This window comes from Coturnix japonica, chromosome 3, assembly GCF_054131305.1.
Source record: "Coturnix japonica strain WE chromosome 3, WE-NBRP24, whole genome shotgun sequence".
In the NCBI taxonomy this organism is placed as follows: Eukaryota; Metazoa; Chordata; class Aves; order Galliformes; family Phasianidae; genus Coturnix; species Coturnix japonica.
The window spans coordinates 74,412,949-74,431,595 of NC_140665.1; the positions used below are offsets into that span (position 1 = coordinate 74,412,949).

Sequence of the window (18,647 nt, forward strand, 5' to 3'; positions counted from 1 at the left end):
TGTGGTATTAAAACAGTGAAACCAGGCTGGATGCTTCATGTGTAGTGGCAGAACACCTGCTGGGTGTTTAATGGTGGCATTTGTACTATTTGGGATTAATAGGAAGTTCTACTTTTTAAAACCTCAGGCATCTCAGCAACCAAAAGATGTTTTTAGTTAGCAAGAAGAATGAAAGTTAGCTTCAGGAGGATTAAGCTGCACATGCCTTGTGATAAATTGCTAACGTATTCTAAAGTGCACCGAATTACAGTCTTTTTTCAGCAGCACAAGAGATACATGAAGTAAATTTCCTTTTGCACTGTTTGCCTTGTAAGTCCCACCTCTTCCTGTGGGAATGAAAACACATCCATGCAAAAAACAAACAACGAACAAGAGGGGATTAGGAGGTGTGAGCAGCTTCTGCTGTCATGTGTCTGCAGTCTGTCTGGCCTGCACTCCAGGACAGCAAACCTGTTCTTCATTTGTAGGTACTGAAGAATGAGCTGCACTTGGATGTATGGTGTCTGCTCAGTGGTAAAGGGAAGAATTATATCCAGCCTGGAAAAAGTAAGGAATAATTTGAGAAACGCATCTTTATTTTGTTTTGTTTTGTTTTTTAACTTAAAATGATATATTATTTTGGAAGGACAAACATGTATTATCTTACCCTGGAACTTTGCTTCCTTCCTTTTGGATGCCTGATTAAAATCCCTCCTTACTCAACTAATTCCCCAGCTAAAACTGCTAAGGCTGGAGGCATTTTACATAAGAAAACAACCAACCAACCAAACAAACAAACCCAGGCACATGACCGCACACATACACACAGAACCCCAAACCTGTAGAACACTGGGTATTTTTAATTTTGCTTGCATGATTACTACAAAGGTGAGTTTAAACACTTCTGCCTTCATGGGCCGCACGTTTGCTGTGCTGCATTGTATGAGAGCATTGAACACATGCACAGAACTATTTTGAGTTGAGCTGAGCTGAGTTGAGTGTCTACAAGTATTGCTTGCTTTCATCACGTGCAGCTCAATCACTCAGCTACTTCATGCTAAAATCTGCCTTTTTTTTTTTTTTTCATTTTTATATTTTTCTCTATGCCTCTTCATCCGAAGCTGACTTGTGAAAAGCAAATAAGTCAAATCTGTGCATCACAGCTCCCGGCAGCACAGACTTACCAAGCAGCCTATTCTGGATCTCGAGTACTTGCAAATGACACATAAACCTCTAACTAAGCCTTAGATCAAGTGACTTCACAGCTACCGGCAAGTCTATTTTTAATTCTCTACCTCTTTTGCACACTAGCAATAATCTCATGCCTGGTAAATTGGGATGATCTGGCTTAAAAGTTCAGCTGCAGCCATGTTAAAAAGACTAGAGGAAATGGATAGCTTATCTCTGGGACTCGCGGCCCTTTGGAGCACTGCCAGAACTTCTTAAAAACAAATCAGTTCGGGATTACAAGTTGTTAGAGGCGGAATGGCAAAATCATTTCCCATCCGTTTTTCAGCCTACTGCTTCCTTTTTGCTATTAGGAGAGAGCAGTTCTGCTCACACTCAGCTCGGGGCACTGACTGGGTGTGGTGCTTTCAGGGCACAGGATAATTTCTTGCCTTGGTGTGTGAGCACAGAAGCAATCAGCAGCTGGATCCATTGTGCAGAGAAGCTGTGGGGATGTGATGGGGCTACCTGTGCCTCTTTGGTCCACAAGTGCATCCAGGGGCGGTGCAGTTTGTTATAAAATGCTAAGGTATTGTGGGAGCAAAGTGAGGATGATGAAGGCAGTGAGTGATGAAAAGCTGCATGCGTCAATTAATAAGAAAACAGAACCACTTTGTCTGCCAGGGTTTGGCTGCTTTAAAGTTTGACCAGTTTACTTATCCAGATGACATAATCTAAGGCAAATGCTGGAATTATGTATAGAACAAGCACATTCCTAATGAAAGGCATGTGCTACTTGACAGCCATCAAGGTGCCATTTTACAGAGCTGTAAAATTACAGAAATGTGTTATCTGCCTCAAGCGAGCACACAGTGTGATGTGATCAGCAGGCAAAATCATGTTCTGCTGGTTCCTTGCAATGAAATGCCACGTTTGATGGCTGGTGAAGCAGTGCCTCACATGGGGAGCCTTCTAATAATAAGGCGGCCACTTGGTGGGCAGGCCAGAGTTACAGGGCTCCTACATAGAGGATACTCCAGGATGGTGGGGAAGAAACCAGTAGGCAATATCCTCCTGAACAGAGGACTTCTGCATACTACTCCAGCAACAATCCAGTGCTGCTTGTTGAGTCTTCTGTTCACAGGCACAGATTGTCTCTTCCTAAAGTTCCATGTATTCAGAGCCAAACCCCTGCTCTGTTATTCTAGTCTGAATGAGAGCAGCACTTGGAATGGGAAATATAAATCTTTCTTTGATACTGCATGAGGACAGCAGGTCTCTTGGGCAAACTGTTCTTTGGAAATCAGTGGTAAATGAAGCAAATGTTATGCTGATAAATAAGAACCTCTAGGGGATAATCTGAAAAAGTGAGACTGGTCCTCAGCAGTGAAATAAGAAATGGACTAGTGATATTGATGTACCATTTGCTCCTCTGTCATTTACCAGGTCACCTCATAGGTCCATTGACATCTCTGTGCTCTCACATGCTAAGTGGCATATGCACAACAAAACTGCTTAATGCCTGGGAAGGAAAAGAGGAGGAGAGGGGAGTGCACTGAGGCTGTTGCTCAGGATAAGATTAGGTTTGGGTATGAGTGGGAGGCAAGCTCAGGGCTCTGTTTCAAAAGGATGAAATTTCACAAACTGTTCTCCATATTTTGGCTCAGCATCACGTCAGATGAGCTGTCTTAAAGATTTCCACTGTGATGGGGAACGTTCAAACATCAGAGCTGGAAAGAAAGTCTCCCATCCTGCTTTGGCTCCTTCCTACAATCCCATGGTGGGCTGAGGTTAATCTCTGGGGTGTTCCTTGCCTGAGGCCACCTGAAACTTTCCATGCCCAAGAAGCCTGTCCAGGAATAAATGAGAACCATGGCCATGTAGTGATGTGGCTGAGAGTATTTTTGCATTAGTCTCTGCCCCTTTATATATCTGAGGGCTTCACGGAGAAAAAGAATGGATATGTGAGGATTACCCCTATTTCAGTGTAAAAGTTATTTGTGCCTTACTATTTTTATCCATGCACGAAGCCAGCTTATGGCTCAGAGCTCAGCTGGGCTACTGCTGAGCTCAGCAGAGCTGAGTGGCTGGGGTTGCTCTGAGAAAGGGCAGTTAGCAGCTGGGATCCAAATTTTGCCAGAGCGGAGACAGGAGCTGCTCTGGTGCCTTCCAGTTGGGAAAGGCTCATACCTGTTAGGTCTGGATGATTTCTGACCTCCTCCACAGCGGTGAGAGGTGAGAGAAGATAGCTATACTCCAGCATAGTTCTGCAGGGAAACAACTTTACCATCCTGAGCAGCAAGGGTTTGTAGCCCCCTCTGAACAAAAAGTGGGCTGCAGATGCCCAGCAGTAAACGGTACTGATTGATGATGGAGAGCATTGTAATAAGAATGCTGAGGTGATGCTCAGCAGGGGTTGGAGTCCTGGGGTTTCTGCCTTGCCTGGCACTGAAATCAGTGGCAGCATGCAGTAGTGTGAGATGGGGGCCCTTGATGCAGCTGCCTCCACTTGGGATCCCACAGGATCTCAGGAAGAGCAGTGGTAGCACAGCCTGGAGCCATTTCCTCCCTGAGCCTTCTGTGAAGTGGAAACTGGGCACAGTGATGCATAATAATCCACTTCAGGTACTGATCTATAGCATTTTCTTGCTCCTGGAGAAAAAATCATGTATGGGGAAAAAATGCCTTATTTTTGAATTTCTGATATACTTCCCTTTCTACTTGGAAAAAAAAATAATAATACATAATGCCTTACTTTTGCTTTTAAATGTAACTGATAAACTGACCTTTTTCTTTTCTCTATACTCCGACTAAATGCTCTTCTCAGGCAGTTTTTGAATCCAGCACACCAAATAAGTTCAGGGTGTGGAGGAGCAAGGTTTCCCATGCAAGAAAAGGAGATCCATGAAAGAAAAAGGAGAGCTGTGGGTGGATGCTTTGGTAAAGTACGTCATTGCATTCCTGTTTATGAGAGCAGAGCGGCACTGAACCAGGTTCTTGCTGCAGCTGCTATCATCAGCACGTGGACAGCTGGAAATGATCTGTGTCAGGAGGTGGAGAAAGAAAGGATGAAGGAAATAAAACAGAAATGGGGTGTCCTCTTGCTTTTGGGTTATAGTTTGGTTGGACATTGAGAAATACACAAAACAGATTAAGAGCATATCCTTACTGACTACCTGCAATTATGCTGGGGGCCACCCAGATGGAGCCTCTATTCTAAGAGATCTTCAAAAGCCACCTGGATGTGGGGGGGCCTGGGCATCCTGCTTTGGGTATCCCTACTTGGACGGGGGTTGGACCAGATGGTCTCAGAAGCCCCTGCAAACCTCAGACTAGATAGGATTCTGTGAACTTTGGGAATGCTAAGACACCATTACTAATACTATGTATATGAATACTAATCCAGCACAGTGGCACCTCATGGGCAACAGGAAGTTTATTTCTGGCTAGGGTGTTTGACACACACTGGTTTGCAAATGGTAGCACGCTGGGGTTACCAGAAAGCTTCTTTGTCTCTCCTAGGATGCACAAATAGATTGTGGTAACTTCCAGTTGCTTGCTTCCTTGGACCAGGAATCTCACATCCTTTTGGTCTGTTACTGTTCAGTGTTTAGAGTGCAGCTCTACTTGCAGAGCCCTAAAATATCAGGTTTCATTCATCTGTCTTCAAGACACTCTGATTCTTTGCTTCCAGCCCAAAGGCCTGGAACATTCATACTACTCCAGATGATCAGAAGCTATTCTAATCTAGTGATAACAGTTTGGTGTTAGTTGTTGGTGTATGTGCAGCTGTAAAAAGACCTTTTGGCTCCTTCTTTCCACAACAGCCCACTACCTGCATTAGTCAGCTTGGGCAAGGTATGGGATATTGCCTGGAAAATTTAGCAGGTTTAAACAGAATGAACACTGAATGTGTGTATCTTACCTTTTGATAGCTGCCAAGAATTGCCTCCTTAGAAATAAATGTAATTTCAATGTGCACCAAGGATATTAGTGTGAGCAAGCCCATTCTATTTAATAAGCACGGCCCCCCAACTAGAAACACCATACACATTTGTAAAAGTGAAGATAAGTAGATAATGAAAGACACTTTCTTCAGGAGTTTCCTGCACTTATAAACCTTTATCAAGACTGAAATGTGCCCAAAATCCATCAGGAGACACACATGTGACAGTGATGCTATCTGGTAAGACAGCAGGTAAAACTAAATTATAGCTTTGAGTGCAAAACCAATTCCTTCTGAAAAAAAAAAAAAATGCTAACCCCATCTTTGTTACTTCATGTTTTGTGTTTTCCTGCTGCATATCACTGCTCCAAATGCAGAACAGTTTGAATAAAATGAAAATGACATGTTTCTCCATATCTCTTGAAGAAAATACAGAATGGTGAAATCCACTGGAGTATTCCCACAAGAGCTTAAACCACTGTAGGATAAACAAAACGTGGAAAAGTAAGATCAGCATACAATCCTATCAGTCATATGCAACTGGGATTGCATGAATGCGTGAGTCATGAAACATGGGGTTTTGCTTTTCCCATGTGGGCAGAGGACTGAAGCTTTCAAGGCTCATCAAGAGATGAAAAACGTGGCCACTTGAAGAGAAGAAAGGCTTATCCTTGGCTCCCAGCTGAACAGGTGCAGCTGGATAACTCATTTTAATTGCATTCAGATCCCCAGGGCCAGTATTTCCAAGCAACAGGTGACCCAAACGATTCTTCCTCCGGGTGCAAATGCTGGTGGTACTACGATAAAAGATATTGCTCTGTTTAGGCTATGAGCAATTTAGGTGAAGTGGGAGACTTCTGTTCGATGAGCGGCTTGGTGCCCCAATCTCCAACTTGGCCTGCAGCTGCTGCAACAATGCACGTGTTGAACATTGCTATTCCATTTAACACGCACTTTCTCAGCAGAGTTGCAAAAAGCTTCTGGCAGGCTCAGCAGAAAAATCTGCTAATTTGGCCTGCTCTAAACTACACCTTTTCAAAACAACACAGCATTTGGTCCAAACACTGACATTTTTCCCAGGATGAGTAAAACATCTTTCCAGTAAAAACTGGCAGAAGGAAAACAAAACTAATAGGACTGCAGTACTTTCAAAGCACAAATATTTCTTCTATTTATCTTAGAAAAGATTATTTCCTAGAGATCTCTGATTTTCACTTCATTCAAAGGGCTTTAAGTGTTGAGTATACAATAGTCAATGCTAACTCCAGTACTAATTCTTACAACAGGCCTTTCCATTATAAGATGTAATAATTTTTACTGGTATCACATATGGAAATAAACGTTGGCAATAAAATATAAGGTATTAGAGGGTTCTTTTATACAGTCTTTGAAAAGAGTTTTATAATCAGGCTTGAATGCTCTTCTAAGAATACAATGAAGCAAAACCAAACCAAGCTCAAGCTTTACCTAGATTAGTTCTGGGGAAAAAGATGAATGAATAAAGGTTCAGAAAGGCTTGCAGGTATGTCTATTATAGACATCTGGGTATTAGACCTTACTTTGAAAGTATGATGTCTTGTTCTATTGTCAAAAGTATGATTAGTCACTTTGCTAAGGAAAGTCTTTTCCCAGCTAAGTTGGAAGTGCTCTGAACTCCTCATCTTAGAGACTGATGTCTTAGAGGCTGATGTCCTCTCACCCAGCTCTGCATGTTGCTGGCTGTCCACCTGTGATATGGAGGCAGAAGGATGAAGGCTGCCTCCCTTAGGGAAGTGGAGAGAAGAGAAGGACATGGTGGCCTAAACTCTCCAGAAATGTGTATCTAAAGGTGAGCTGAGAAATCTGTGTGTTGACTGAATGGAAAACAGCTAGGAATAATCTCATTTCCAGCAAGGAAATTGGGTGCCAGCACAATTAATTTTGCAGGTGACTGCTGCCCAGCTCCATCTTTGTACCTTTAGGAAGCAGAAAGCAATTTTTAACGTTTTAAGTGTCCCTGGGCTCTACATGAAGTTATATTGCAAAAGTTTTTGTGACATGGCAGGGATAACATTTTGTTACATCTTCCTTCTAAACTTCTTAAGGAGGTTTTTAGACTTCTCTGACTCTCTCTGGATGTCTTTATTTCTGCTAAATCATCCCTGGGCAGAAGGCTGTCACTTTTAATACAGGATGATGAGACTGATGTTTGTCATGTTCTTAATGAAAGCAAACACCTCTGGCTGAATTAACACTAGTTTTGTGCCTCAAGTGGCACTGCTGTTCAAGGGTGAATCCCCTGACTGTCTGTCCATCCATTTGTGCCTTGGCTGTGTTGGTAGAGCAGTCATGGACTGCAAACCCTGTTCCTTTCATTTAAACAAGTGAGAGAACATGCGGAATGGGGACACAGGCAAAACTTGGATGTCCCAAACCAAAGCCCCCAGGCAGCTTCCTCCATCTCCTGCCCTGCTGCCACTGCTTCTGAGTTGAAGCTCTGACAGAAACAGATGGAGAGTCAACAGTTTTTGCCTTCCTTCCTTCCTTCCTTCCTTCCTTCCTTCCTTCCTTCCTTCCTTCCTTACTTCCTTCCTTCCTTCCTTCCTTCCTTCCTTCCTTCCTTCCTTCCTTCCTTCCTTCCTTCCTTCCTTCCTTCCTTCCTTCCTTCCTTCCTTCCTTCCTTCCTTCCTTCCTTCCTTCCTTCCTTCCTTCCTTCCTTCCTTCCTTCCTTCCTTCCTTCCTTCCTTCCTTCCTTCCTTCCTTCCTTCCTTCCTTCCTTCCTTCCTTCCTTCCTTCCTCCCTCCCTCCCTCCCTCCCTCCCTCCCTCCCTCCCTCCCTCCCTCCCTCCCTCCCTCCCTCCCTCCCTCTCTCCCTCCCTCACTCCCTCCCTCCCTCCCTCCTTCTTTTCCCCATCCAAAGAATGCATGTTCCTATTCTGGGTAGCATGTAGTGGGCAAAACGGAACCAGAATGACGTTATGGGCAACCTGCATGGACTTCGATCAAGAAAACACAGATAACTCCTCCATTCAGCAGAATCTATCTGGAAAGTCTGTTTGGTTTTGCACAGCAGTGCTCACAGCAAAGACTTTCAGCCAAGCGCACACAAACACACACAGAAATGCAGCACTGTTAATCTTCCTTTGTTCTGGAGCAAGAAGGAGAACACTGCTGGGGTGAAGGGATCAACTGAGCAATTTGGTGCAGACTTACAGGAAGGCAGAGTTCATGCCGCACATCTTACCTTCCTATTAACCACTTGGGCAATGCAAACTGCCTGCATGAGTAATCCCACGCAAATGCTGTCAAAGAATTTCTTCTCACATTGGTCATTAAAAGTAACAAAACCCTTTCCTTCAACAAATACTCATTTGTTATTAAAGGCACAGTGCACATTCATGAGCTGAATTAATGCGTTTATTAGCTGGAGCATCACCAGGATCAGTCACAATGTATCTTTCTGAACTGAAAAGTGTTGCTCCTACAGTTCCTTCACCACAGCGGTGTTCTCCAGAATGAGCTTCTGCCTATCTTCCTTCTGAAGTTTGCAAGCAGTAACAACTTTGAAGAAGAAATAAGATGCATATAAAATAGCATTAAAACTTACCGGCCAGTATAAACACACCAATACACTTTGTGGTGTTGCTATAATTAATGCTACTAAAGTTTCACTGCCACATGCTGGGAAGTCAAATTAAATGCTGCTTCTCACTAGCCAGTCCTTGCTCCAACTCTCAGGGATGGCCTGGTTTAAATTTGAATAAGGGGGCAGCTCGGATCCCTCCTGGGACAGCTCTCTGGCCCCATGACCTGCCAGCCGGCTTATGGCCAAGGGCCAGCAATCACTCTGGCAGATGAACACAGGTGCCACTGTGCTTGGTGGTTCTCCTGGGTGAAGTACAGGGCCCTGCCCAGGCTGGTGGTGCTGTGGCCCCCATGGTTCCTACAATACGAGGCTGCCTTTGGGCCCTTGGACCCAGGGAGGCCGTGGCTCCAGGGCCTTGGGGCGCTGGGAGGCCAGAAGCCTTCAGCAGGCTGCCACTGCCCCTCTTAGCATGTTTGTTTTAATGGCTGGCAGGCCCCACCAGCGGATATAAGATAGAGCACTCCCGTTTTCAGCCTGAGTTCATGTGTACACACACATCTCGATTTTAAAAGCTTCCTGCTTTTGTGTTGTTTCTTTTTTTTTCTCCTTTTAATAACTGCCTTGGCACACAACTCCGCACCATTCTCTGCGCCTCTCACTTTCCAGCAGGTCCAGGGCTTTCCAGTACAGCAATGGCTCCGCAAAGTTCCCAGGGTAGGGACAGAAGGAGATCGCGGGCTGCAGCTCGCACTTTTCGAGTCCTTACTCCCAGAACACCCCAAATCCTGCCGTGGAGCTGCCGGGAAGCCAAACGCTTCTGCACGGCTGTGTGCTCCCTGCAGCGCTCGCAGTTCGGCAGGGGGCGCCGTTGTCACACGGCTGCGAGCCGTGGTGGTACCGGGGGTCAGCGGCACCGGGCGCGCCCTCGGGGCTTTGTAGGGTGGGAGACACCATGCCTGCTCGCCCGCTTCGGGGCACGCACGGTGCCAGGCGGACACAGCAGCCGCACGTCAACCCCACCCCTGGCGCGGGGGGGACAGAAAGCGGAAGGGGGTCGCTGTCTTCATTCCTCCCCCTTGCCCCCCCTCCCCCAAGGTTGGCAGAGCGCCCGCTCGGGGCGGCAGCGCGTCATAGGGCCGGGTGCCCCCATTGGCCCCATGCATCGCGCGTCACGAAGCCCCGAGCGGTGACGCAACGCCCTCACACCCCCCCTCCATCCTCTCCCCCCTCTCTCCCCCCCCCCGCAGCCGCTTTCTCTCCGCGCAACCTGCGCCTGCGCTGCGCGGGGGGCGCAGGAGGCCTTGGTGCGCGTCGCGGCCCTGCAGGGGATCGGATAGCGTGTGTTTCACCCGGAGCAGGTGAAAACCAGGAAATTCACGTATTATTAAAATTGAAAATTTGAGCATTAAAAATATGTATATATTAAAATTATAGATATGTTTTAAATATTTTTCCCTCCTCCGCTATCACCGCACTTTACAGGCAGCTTCGCCCCCCCGTTAAAGCGCTCCGAGGGATCTCCCCCTTCCAAAGGCTCTGAAAATCGCGGCGGGCAGCGCGCATCTCCGAGCCGCATTCCGGCGCTGTACTACGGAGCCGGCTGCGCATGGAGCGTAAGGGAACGCCGCGGGGGCGGTGAAGGGGGTTGAAAATTGGGAATCATTAATAATAAGAAGGGAATGCCTGGCAGCCGTGGGCGCGCACCTTGCCCCGCCGGCCCGCGGAGGGGGTACACTTGTTGCCTGCCCCCTCGGCCAGCAGCCAGAGCCGGCTGGGAGGGCGACAGCGCAGCTCTACGCCGCGCGGTGCCAAACCGCGCAGGACTCGAGCCGCGCCGAGCCGCGGGGCCGTCCGTGGGTGCGCACGGGGTGGGCGTGCCGGGGGCACCGGCGAGGCCGGCCATGCAGATGGAGGGGGCGGGACGCGGCCGCCGTGACTCGGAGCCCCGGAAGAGAGGAGAAACCCCGTATAAAAACTACTGGGGACCTTTCCCCGGCAGAACTACGAAAGCTCCGGAGACGGCGGCTGCGAGCGGGGCGGCGCGGGGTGGCCTCACCGACGGCGCGGGGCGGCCTCAGCCCCGGCGGGGGGCGAGGGCAGCGGCGGCTCCGCAGGTCGGGCTCTCCCCCTGCCCGCACCGCCTCTCCCTCGTTCATTTTATTTTTGTATATATAGCTATATATATATATTTTTCCCCTTTTTAACCTGAGCCGCGGGTTTGTGCCCCCGGCGCCCCGGGGTCGGGGGGCTGCCGTCGCTCACCGCTCGCTTTTCCTCTCTTGCCAGGCGCAGAGGAACGGCAGCGAGGAGCCGCAGCGGGGCCGGGCAGCCCGCGGAGGCCGCGCACCATGGCGGACGATGAGAAGGCCGGCGGGGGTTACGCGGGAGGCTGCGAGAGCGCGCACTGCAACGTGCTGAGCTGGGAGCAAGTGCAGCGGCTGGATCGCATCCTCAGCGAGACCATCCCCATCCACGGCCGCGGCAACTTCCCCACGCTGGCCATGCAGCCCCGGCAGATCGTCAAGGTGGTGCGGAGCCGGCTGGAGGAGAAGGGCATCGGGCTGCGGGACGTGCGGCTCAACGGCTCCGCCGCCAGCCACGTCCTGCACCAGGACAGCGGCCTGGGCTACAAGGACTTGGATCTCATCTTCTGCGCCGACCTCAAAGGGGAAGCCGAATTTCAGACTGTGAAAGACGTGGTCTTGGACTGCCTCTTGGATTTCTTGCCCGAGGGGGTGAATAAGGAGAAGATCACGCCGCTCACCCTCAAGGTAAGCCCGAAGAGCTGCTCATTGAACGTGCGGAGCCCGCAGGTGTAGCGCCTGCTGCGAGCGGGGCGTGCGGGGCACCGCGTCCGTGCCCACCCGACACCCACGGGTGACACTGCCCCCCACCTTTGAAAGCTGAGCTTACAGGAGGGTGCCCTGGCCGGTGCTCCTCGGCTTTCCTTCCTCAGAACCATTTAGTTTGCCGGGAGCGTTGAGTCGTCCGGCGTGCCCGGATGCCCCGGTGGTGCGGTGCCCGTTGTACCAAACCCGAGGCGAGCAGGAGGTTGCCGCTGGCTCTTGCTCACTTCGCTGTATGTCTCAGTGCCCGGGCGGTGCTCCGTCTCCGCTGACAGCCCATTCCAGTTCATTAAGGCTGCGTGCCAAATGCCTTTGAGATTTTTTCAGAGGGGCAGTGCAGAAGCTGCACTGAAAGAACGGGGTTGAAGAGAGGGAACATTTGCTAAATGTTCTGTTGTTGTTTTATTATTATTATTATTATATTGGGGAAGGGAAGTGGGAAACTGTTTAAAAAAAAAAAAAAAAGATATAATAGCAGTGACCTTTTGAGTGTGGGTGCAAGGCTATTTGGCATGCTCACCCTCGGGTTTGCATGCAGATGTATTTAGAAGTGCTTGAAAGAAGCGGAGGTGCCAAGGACTTCTCTTGCACGACAGCCCCAACAGGACATCCCCGTGTCATCCTTGTGCAGTGACAGTGCTACTATGTCGTGTCCCCTCCGGTCCCTACCTGCAAGCTCCTTTCATGCACTGCTAGGGCTGGGTGGAGATGGGAAGTGGCTGCTGCAAAGGGGTTTGCTCATATTCTCTTTCCAATTGTAGGAAGCTTACGTGCAGAAAATGGTCAAAGTATGCAATGATTCCGACCGGTGGAGTCTCATCTCCTTGTCCAACAACAGTGGCAAGAATGTGGAGCTGAAGTTTGTGGACTCTCTGAGGCGGCAGTTTGAATTCAGTGTTGATTCCTTCCAAATCAAGCTGGACTCCCTGCTGCTTTTTTATGAATGCTCAGAGAATCCGATGACTGAGACATTTCACCCGACCATCATCGGTGAGAGCGTCTATGGGGATTTCCAAGAAGCTTTTGATCACCTCTGCAACAAGATCATTGCTACTAGAAACCCTGAAGAGATCAGAGGAGGCGGTTTGCTGAAGTACTGCAACCTTTTGGTAAGGGGCTTTAGGGCTGCCTCTGAATCCGAGATTAAGTCCCTGCAGAGATACATGTGCTCGAGGTTTTTCATTGACTTCTCAGACATTGGAGAACAGCAGAGAAAGCTGGAGTCCTACTTGCAGAACCACTTTGTGGGATTAGAGGACCGCAAGTATGACTATCTCATGACCCTTCACGGTGTGGTGAACGAAAGCACAGTATGCCTGATGGGACATGAGAGGAGACAGACGCTGAATCTGATCACCATGCTGGCCATCCGGGTCCTAGCCGAGCAGAATATCATCCCCAATGTGGCCAATGTCACCTGCTATTACCAGCCAGCCCCATACGTAGCAGATGCCAACTTCAGCAATTACTATATTGCCCAGGTGCAGACGGTGTTCCCGTGCCAGCAGCACACGTACTCTACCTGGCTGCCCTGTAATTAAGGATCTAAATTAGTAGTCCCGGTGGGGAGAACCTTTTCTAATGCGTAGAAAGGGGCAATGCGCCCCTTTGAAATGGGGTGCTTTGTGCAATGATGATCTGCTCTGGTTTCCAAGCTTGGTGAAAGCTTGTGGTTCTTCTAATAAACAATGGGAGCATGATCTAGAAAGAACCCCAAAATAATTGGATCCTACCCAGAGCACAAGAGGCCTGTCATTAAAAGCAACCAGCTTCCCCTGAGATAAGTGAGGGAGGAATGCTTGATGACAATATGGGTTGGCAGTATCTGCTCCCATAGCTTTGGCATAGAGAAGGTGGGAAAGCCTTATTTCTTTTGTTTTTATTCTTACTGTAGAATGGGATCTGCAAAAGGGAGAATATGAAAGAGACAAAAAACCAACAAAAAAAATAAAATCTTAAAATACAATTCTATATATATATTCAGGAATTAAAAGTAGAGGCATAAAGCAGAGATAAGCTGAATTAAAATGTATATTGGAATTACTGCATTTGGGGCTTGCAGCAAGTGCCGTCTATGGATTGACAGTGTAGAATGTATAGCTTGCTTGAATAGAGAATGCTTTATCAGAAACAGCTTGCTCCAAATGAACAGTAGTAGATTGGTACAGTTAGAAAAACGGAAACACGTATGATGACAAAGTCCATTATTTCCAGCTGTGTGTGTGTGCCTCCCATTTTTAACATGTGAGAATGCAGGGAGAACAGCTGTGGCAAACTAAGTATGCTCAAGGACCAAAGATTTCACAAATAAGTTATCTGAGCAAAGAAGACACAGTAGAATATATATATAAATATATATATATATATATATATATATAAAACAAACAAAAAAGATGTTGCTATATTTGTACACACCAATAGTAATCAAAAGTGCCTGATGCCTTCATAAGATTTGAAGTGAGAAAAAAATCTAGTTTTGTGGTTTAACCATACATTTTGTTTTATCAGGGACACAAGGATTAAAAGCAAAACCAACCATAAGCTTGTGAATAAGTGGTGGAGGAAATGCCCTATTTTTTTTCTTGGCAAATACTTGTATAGAGTAAATGTTCTGTCAGTGTGCTATTATCCTAGGTACGTGTGTGTATGTGTGTATATATGTTTGTGTGTGTATATATGTACATGTTATATGTGTATATCTATCTATATATATACACACACACAATATATATTAATGTGGTCTAGGAAAATGTAGCAATTAAGGAATGTTTAAATAAAGTACTATGTGTTTTCCAGTTTGCAACAGGATGTCATAGGACAGTGGGCACTTTGCAGTGAATTTTTAACCCACACCTGGGAAATCTGGAGTAAATGAACCAGTCAGGATTATGGTGGGATTCAGATAATGTCTTTGGTTGCAAGAACAAGGATTACAGTAATTCAGTGGATTGCTTGTGAGCCATAATAATTCCACAAATGGGGAAACATATGACTAGCTGATCTTTTTTTTTAATTTTTTTTTTTTATTTTTTAAACTGTTTTGTACTGTAATGCCATTTTGACATTTAACCCACTAATGTTGTGACTGCATACCTCCATTATGTGTAATTCAGTGGAACGTGGATCAAAGATAGGTTTATTTAAACCCCCTGACAGCTAAAGGATATTGTATTAGTTGGAGATTTGAACACTAATTGTTAATATTTAAAGGAGTATTTTAATAGGATGCGTGATGCATTCCAGGACCACTAGAATTTAGTAAATGCGAAATGAACCCTTTTTAAGAGTTGCACGATTGCTTAAAATTATATTTTATATATATATATATATAAAATATATATATATTTTTATGCAAATATTAAACATCTTTGATCTGGTTGTCACACTGCATTTACAAGTTCAGTACTGTACTTTATTTAAATGGAATCACTTTACATTGGAACAATACCTATTCACTTTCATTTCCTCTTCCAAAAGACCAGCAGGGGGAAAATGAAACCTCTGCTGTTGTTTTCAATTCAGTGCCATCCCTAAGGGTGTTTAGATTTTTGTTGGGCTTTGGAACCCTGATAACTAAATGACACTTGACTCTGATATTTTGCAAATATTTTTTACTGAGGGGTGGAGGGCAGGGGAGGGAAAGAAAAGGGAGTTCAGGGTTTTGAGAGAAAACTGTGCATCTTTGCATGGTCTCATGTTTGTGGAGGCAGGGGCTAGAGAGGACAGGACTTGTGTCCCGGTTGTGTTTTCCCTACAGAGCTACTAAGGTACATCTATTTTTGTCGCGCTTTGTACTTTTAACTCTGAAGGCAATCTAGCAGGAACCTGATTTGTTTACAGAAGCACCTTCCCTGTGAATTCTTCAGGAAATGTACAATCTGTTTCGTTGCCCTTTGCTGTGTTTGCTCAGAGACCTTGTCCCCACCAACCCTTCCTCCCCCCTTGAGGCCTTCCTCCTTTCTGAGGCCAGAGCAGGGCCCGTTTTAAAGGCCGGGGCCCGTGTCTGCTGGCGGAGCTGTAAGGTGCTGGCCAAAGCGTTGCATTGCCGGCAGCTCGAGGAAGGTTCCTAGCGGAAGCACGGGGAGGGCTGGGGAAATAGGATCAGCTGGTAATGTGGTATGTCTTCTCTCCCCGCAACTATTTGCAGCAAATGAATGAGTCATCCGCTCTTCTGAGGGGGCTGAGAATCTATAGCGGTGCCACAGCCACAGAATGCTGATAGTACATGACACAATGGTTTTTTTTTGTTTTTTCTTTCCATTGAAGGACCCTTTTTCCATTGCTTAGAAGAAAGTTTTGATTTTCTTCCTCTCCGCTCAAATTTTGTGTTTTTATGATTGACAGCAGCTAGTTACCTTATAGTGCATGCAGCAGGGCTCTGAGCTAAACTGCACCTTTCAGCGTTTGCATTTTGATACATATATAATATGTTTTTATATGTATTATATAGGTATTCTGGATCTGTTTTGCATATGTTAATGAGCAAGTGGTGGAACTGGTGGAGCTTTGTTGTATCTGTGACGGGAGTTTAAAAGGTGCCCGGTGTTAGAGGTGGGAAGAAGGCGTGAGCTCAGGCCAAGAGTTAAATAAGAACCCCTTTTCAAAGCTGGTTTATTCCTGCGGTTTGCACACCTTCCTCTTCATAAAGTCTGACTTCTTGAAACTGTTTCCCCCCCTCCTGCCCTTCATTACACTGATATTTTTAAAGTTAACAACTGCGTTCTTGCTTTGTAGATTTCATTTTTCTCATCCAATCAGCTTCAGGGCTACAACTTGCTGCAAGAGACAGTGCCCCTTTTAAAGAGCTGAACTGATTAAAAACGTTGACCTGATTACAGTAAAACTGTTTGTGCTGCAGCTGAATTTATTGCTAACCAAGAGGGAGCTAAACTTGGTTCAGTGGAGCTATCGTGAAACAACTGAGAGCTTTGAAATTGGACTTTTTCATAGATGTAGCTGTCCCCACAGAGCAAGAACACTCCTTCCAAAAATAGAAGGGCAGTTAGAAGACCAAAAAGATATTTTTTTCTAGCTTTATTGCACTTACTTTAAATATTTTTGTTTTGTCTTGCACAAAGGCCTTCACACAGATCTTCGAAACACCTCTTACTTAATGTTTGGTTTGCATTATGTTGCATTGTGTCAGAAGCTCCAACCAGTTCAAAGAAAGGTTTTGTTTTATGGTTTCTGTTGTTTTGGGGTTGTTTTTTTTGTTGTTTTGTTTTTGTTTTTTTAATTGAGAAAATGAAGTGTGTTAGATAAAACTGCACAGGAAAGGAAAAACTGTAACTGCATATTCAGCTCCTATTTGAATATATTCTTTTGTATGGTTTTCTTTATGCAGAGAGTTTCCCTTGCGAGAAAGGAAATCAGTGTACTGTTTTGCTGTTGTAATAATGGTTTGCTAACAAAATAAATAGTAAAAAAATAAATAATTAAAAAAAAGCCTGCAAATTTCAAGACAGCTTGGCCGAAGCACTGCAGGCTCCTGCAGTCTGTAGGAGTCTGTGCAGATTTGCTTTCCCTCAGATTTCCTTACAACTGTTGCCTTCTGCAAGGCATCCTGTTGCAGCAAACTGCTCCTTGGATTGCTCTTTTGGAACATTTTGACTATAGGCGTTGTCAGAGAAAGAAAAAGAGCTGATGGAAAACAGACTCTAGAGGGAACAGATTGTGAATTTTGTTTACAGCATCCAATATTTGGATTTTTTTTTGTAAATAAAAAGAAGTTATTTTTTTCTATTGATTTGTGTCTTCTGTCTTCCATGTCTGAAATAGCTCTGGCTTGTTCCTGGTGAATACCAACTTGCTTTCATCAAAAAAGTATGAGAGCAGCGCTTTGCTGGGAAGAGAAGCACTGGGCTGCTTTCTGATGGGAGCGCAATCCATATTTAGAAGCTTACCTCAACTCAGTTGGGCTTACTGAGCTGTGGAGAAACCTCCCCATCAGCGCCAAAACCAGTGTAGTGTTTGTCAGGCTGTGTCAGAGCTCTGAAGCCTTGAATACTCTTGCTGTCTTTATGGTTTAGGCAGTGTGACCAAAATTTCCTTGTGATGTCTGGTAGTTCAGGACAGTGAAGCACTCTGCTGGTAGCCGCACAAGGGTCTTGATGTTTCAGTAGCCCTGTAGGGCTACGGGTGCTGCTCCCTGGATAGAAATATGGGTCCTTTTGTAGCAGAAGCATGAGTGCTGCAGCTTGGGAGCAGGGATTTGCCTACCCACTGGATGCAGCTGCTGAATCAGTCCAATTCTTCCCCAGACTCAATGTTTGCTCTCCTTGCCTGCCCTACAGTGCTGTCCTTGTCAGTAGAGGTATTTGCTATGTTTACAGGGGAGATGCTTCTGTAATGAAGGCTAATTTCCTCCAAAGGCACTTCAAGGGAATATAAAATATTAATTTACAATGCTCACGGCAACACTTTTTAAACCAGGGTGCCTCAGTCTGGCCCAAATTTGAAAAACATCAACTAAGACTGCACTATGCAGCTTTTACTGGCCTCATTCATTCACTACTCCGGGCTTGGAAGAGTTAGCGCCTGCTAAGTGCTTGCTTCAATGTGCTTATTGTAATGATGAGTGAACCTGTATTCCCCTAGAAAAACAAACAAATAAACAAGCTGCTAGGCTGCTCGTTTATCCAGGCGCAGGAGCAGCCCCCTCACCCAGCGCTGGGCACTTGCACAGTGCCTCCTTTGAGAGCCCAGCCAGCTGAGGCTGAGCAATGCAGCCAGAGGAGGACGCGCTCTGCATCCCTACCGCCTTGTCCTTCCATGGTGCTGCAAGGAATGGCAGGAGGACGTGGCCCAGTGCTTCCTCCTGCTAAATTGCTCAGTTCTGAAGTATTTTAGGCAGTCTGGCAGAGGTGCCTGCAATGCCTGAAGACATAAGTGGTAACTGGAGGACTGGAAACCATCTATATTCAAATGTCTTTTGACATTTGCCTCTCAAAACCCAAGCCTGAATGAATTCTCTTGCCCTTGGAGTTTCTCTGTGGCTTTTTTTTTTTTTTTTCCTTGGGGATGGGGGGAGGTGTGGGTAGGGTGGGGAGATGAATGCCAGTTGAGTATTGGGAATGTGGAGACTCCCCCCTTTCCCAAACAGAGGAGGAATATGATCTATGACGGACACAGAACCAACTGAATGC

The 18,647-nt window shown here is 46.2% G+C and overlaps 1 protein-coding gene and 1 long non-coding RNA gene across 3 annotated transcripts; one reads left to right on the plus strand and one right to left on the minus strand.

The window, feature by feature from the left end:
• Positions 1-40: 40 nt before the first annotated feature.
• On the minus strand, positions 41-9,784 carry LOC146761501 (uncharacterized). Its single transcript, XR_014944192.1, has 2 exons — positions 8,678-9,784; positions 41-537 (listed from the first exon to the last, which is right to left on the minus strand). It is a non-coding gene; the product is annotated as an uncharacterized LOC146761501 (long non-coding RNA).
• Positions 9,785-9,873: 89 nt separating this feature from the next.
• TENT5A (terminal nucleotidyltransferase 5A) lies at positions 9,874-17,248 on the plus strand. 2 transcript variants are annotated; one of them, XM_085541950.1, is made up of 4 exons: positions 9,874-10,014; positions 10,139-10,269; positions 10,943-11,427; positions 12,264-17,248. In XM_085541950.1, exons 2-4 carry the CDS (start codon positions 10,263-10,265, stop codon positions 13,041-13,043), a joined length of 1,272 nt encoding a protein of 423 aa, XP_085398076.1. In that variant the 5' UTR covers positions 9,874-10,014; positions 10,139-10,262; the 3' UTR covers positions 13,044-17,248. The 2 variants fall into 2 exon arrangements, with proteins under 2 accessions (XP_085398076.1, XP_015714498.2); XM_015859012.3 differs by lacking the exons at positions 9,874-10,014; positions 10,139-10,269 and adding an exon at positions 10,608-10,770.
• Positions 17,249-18,647: the final 1,399 nt, after the last annotated feature.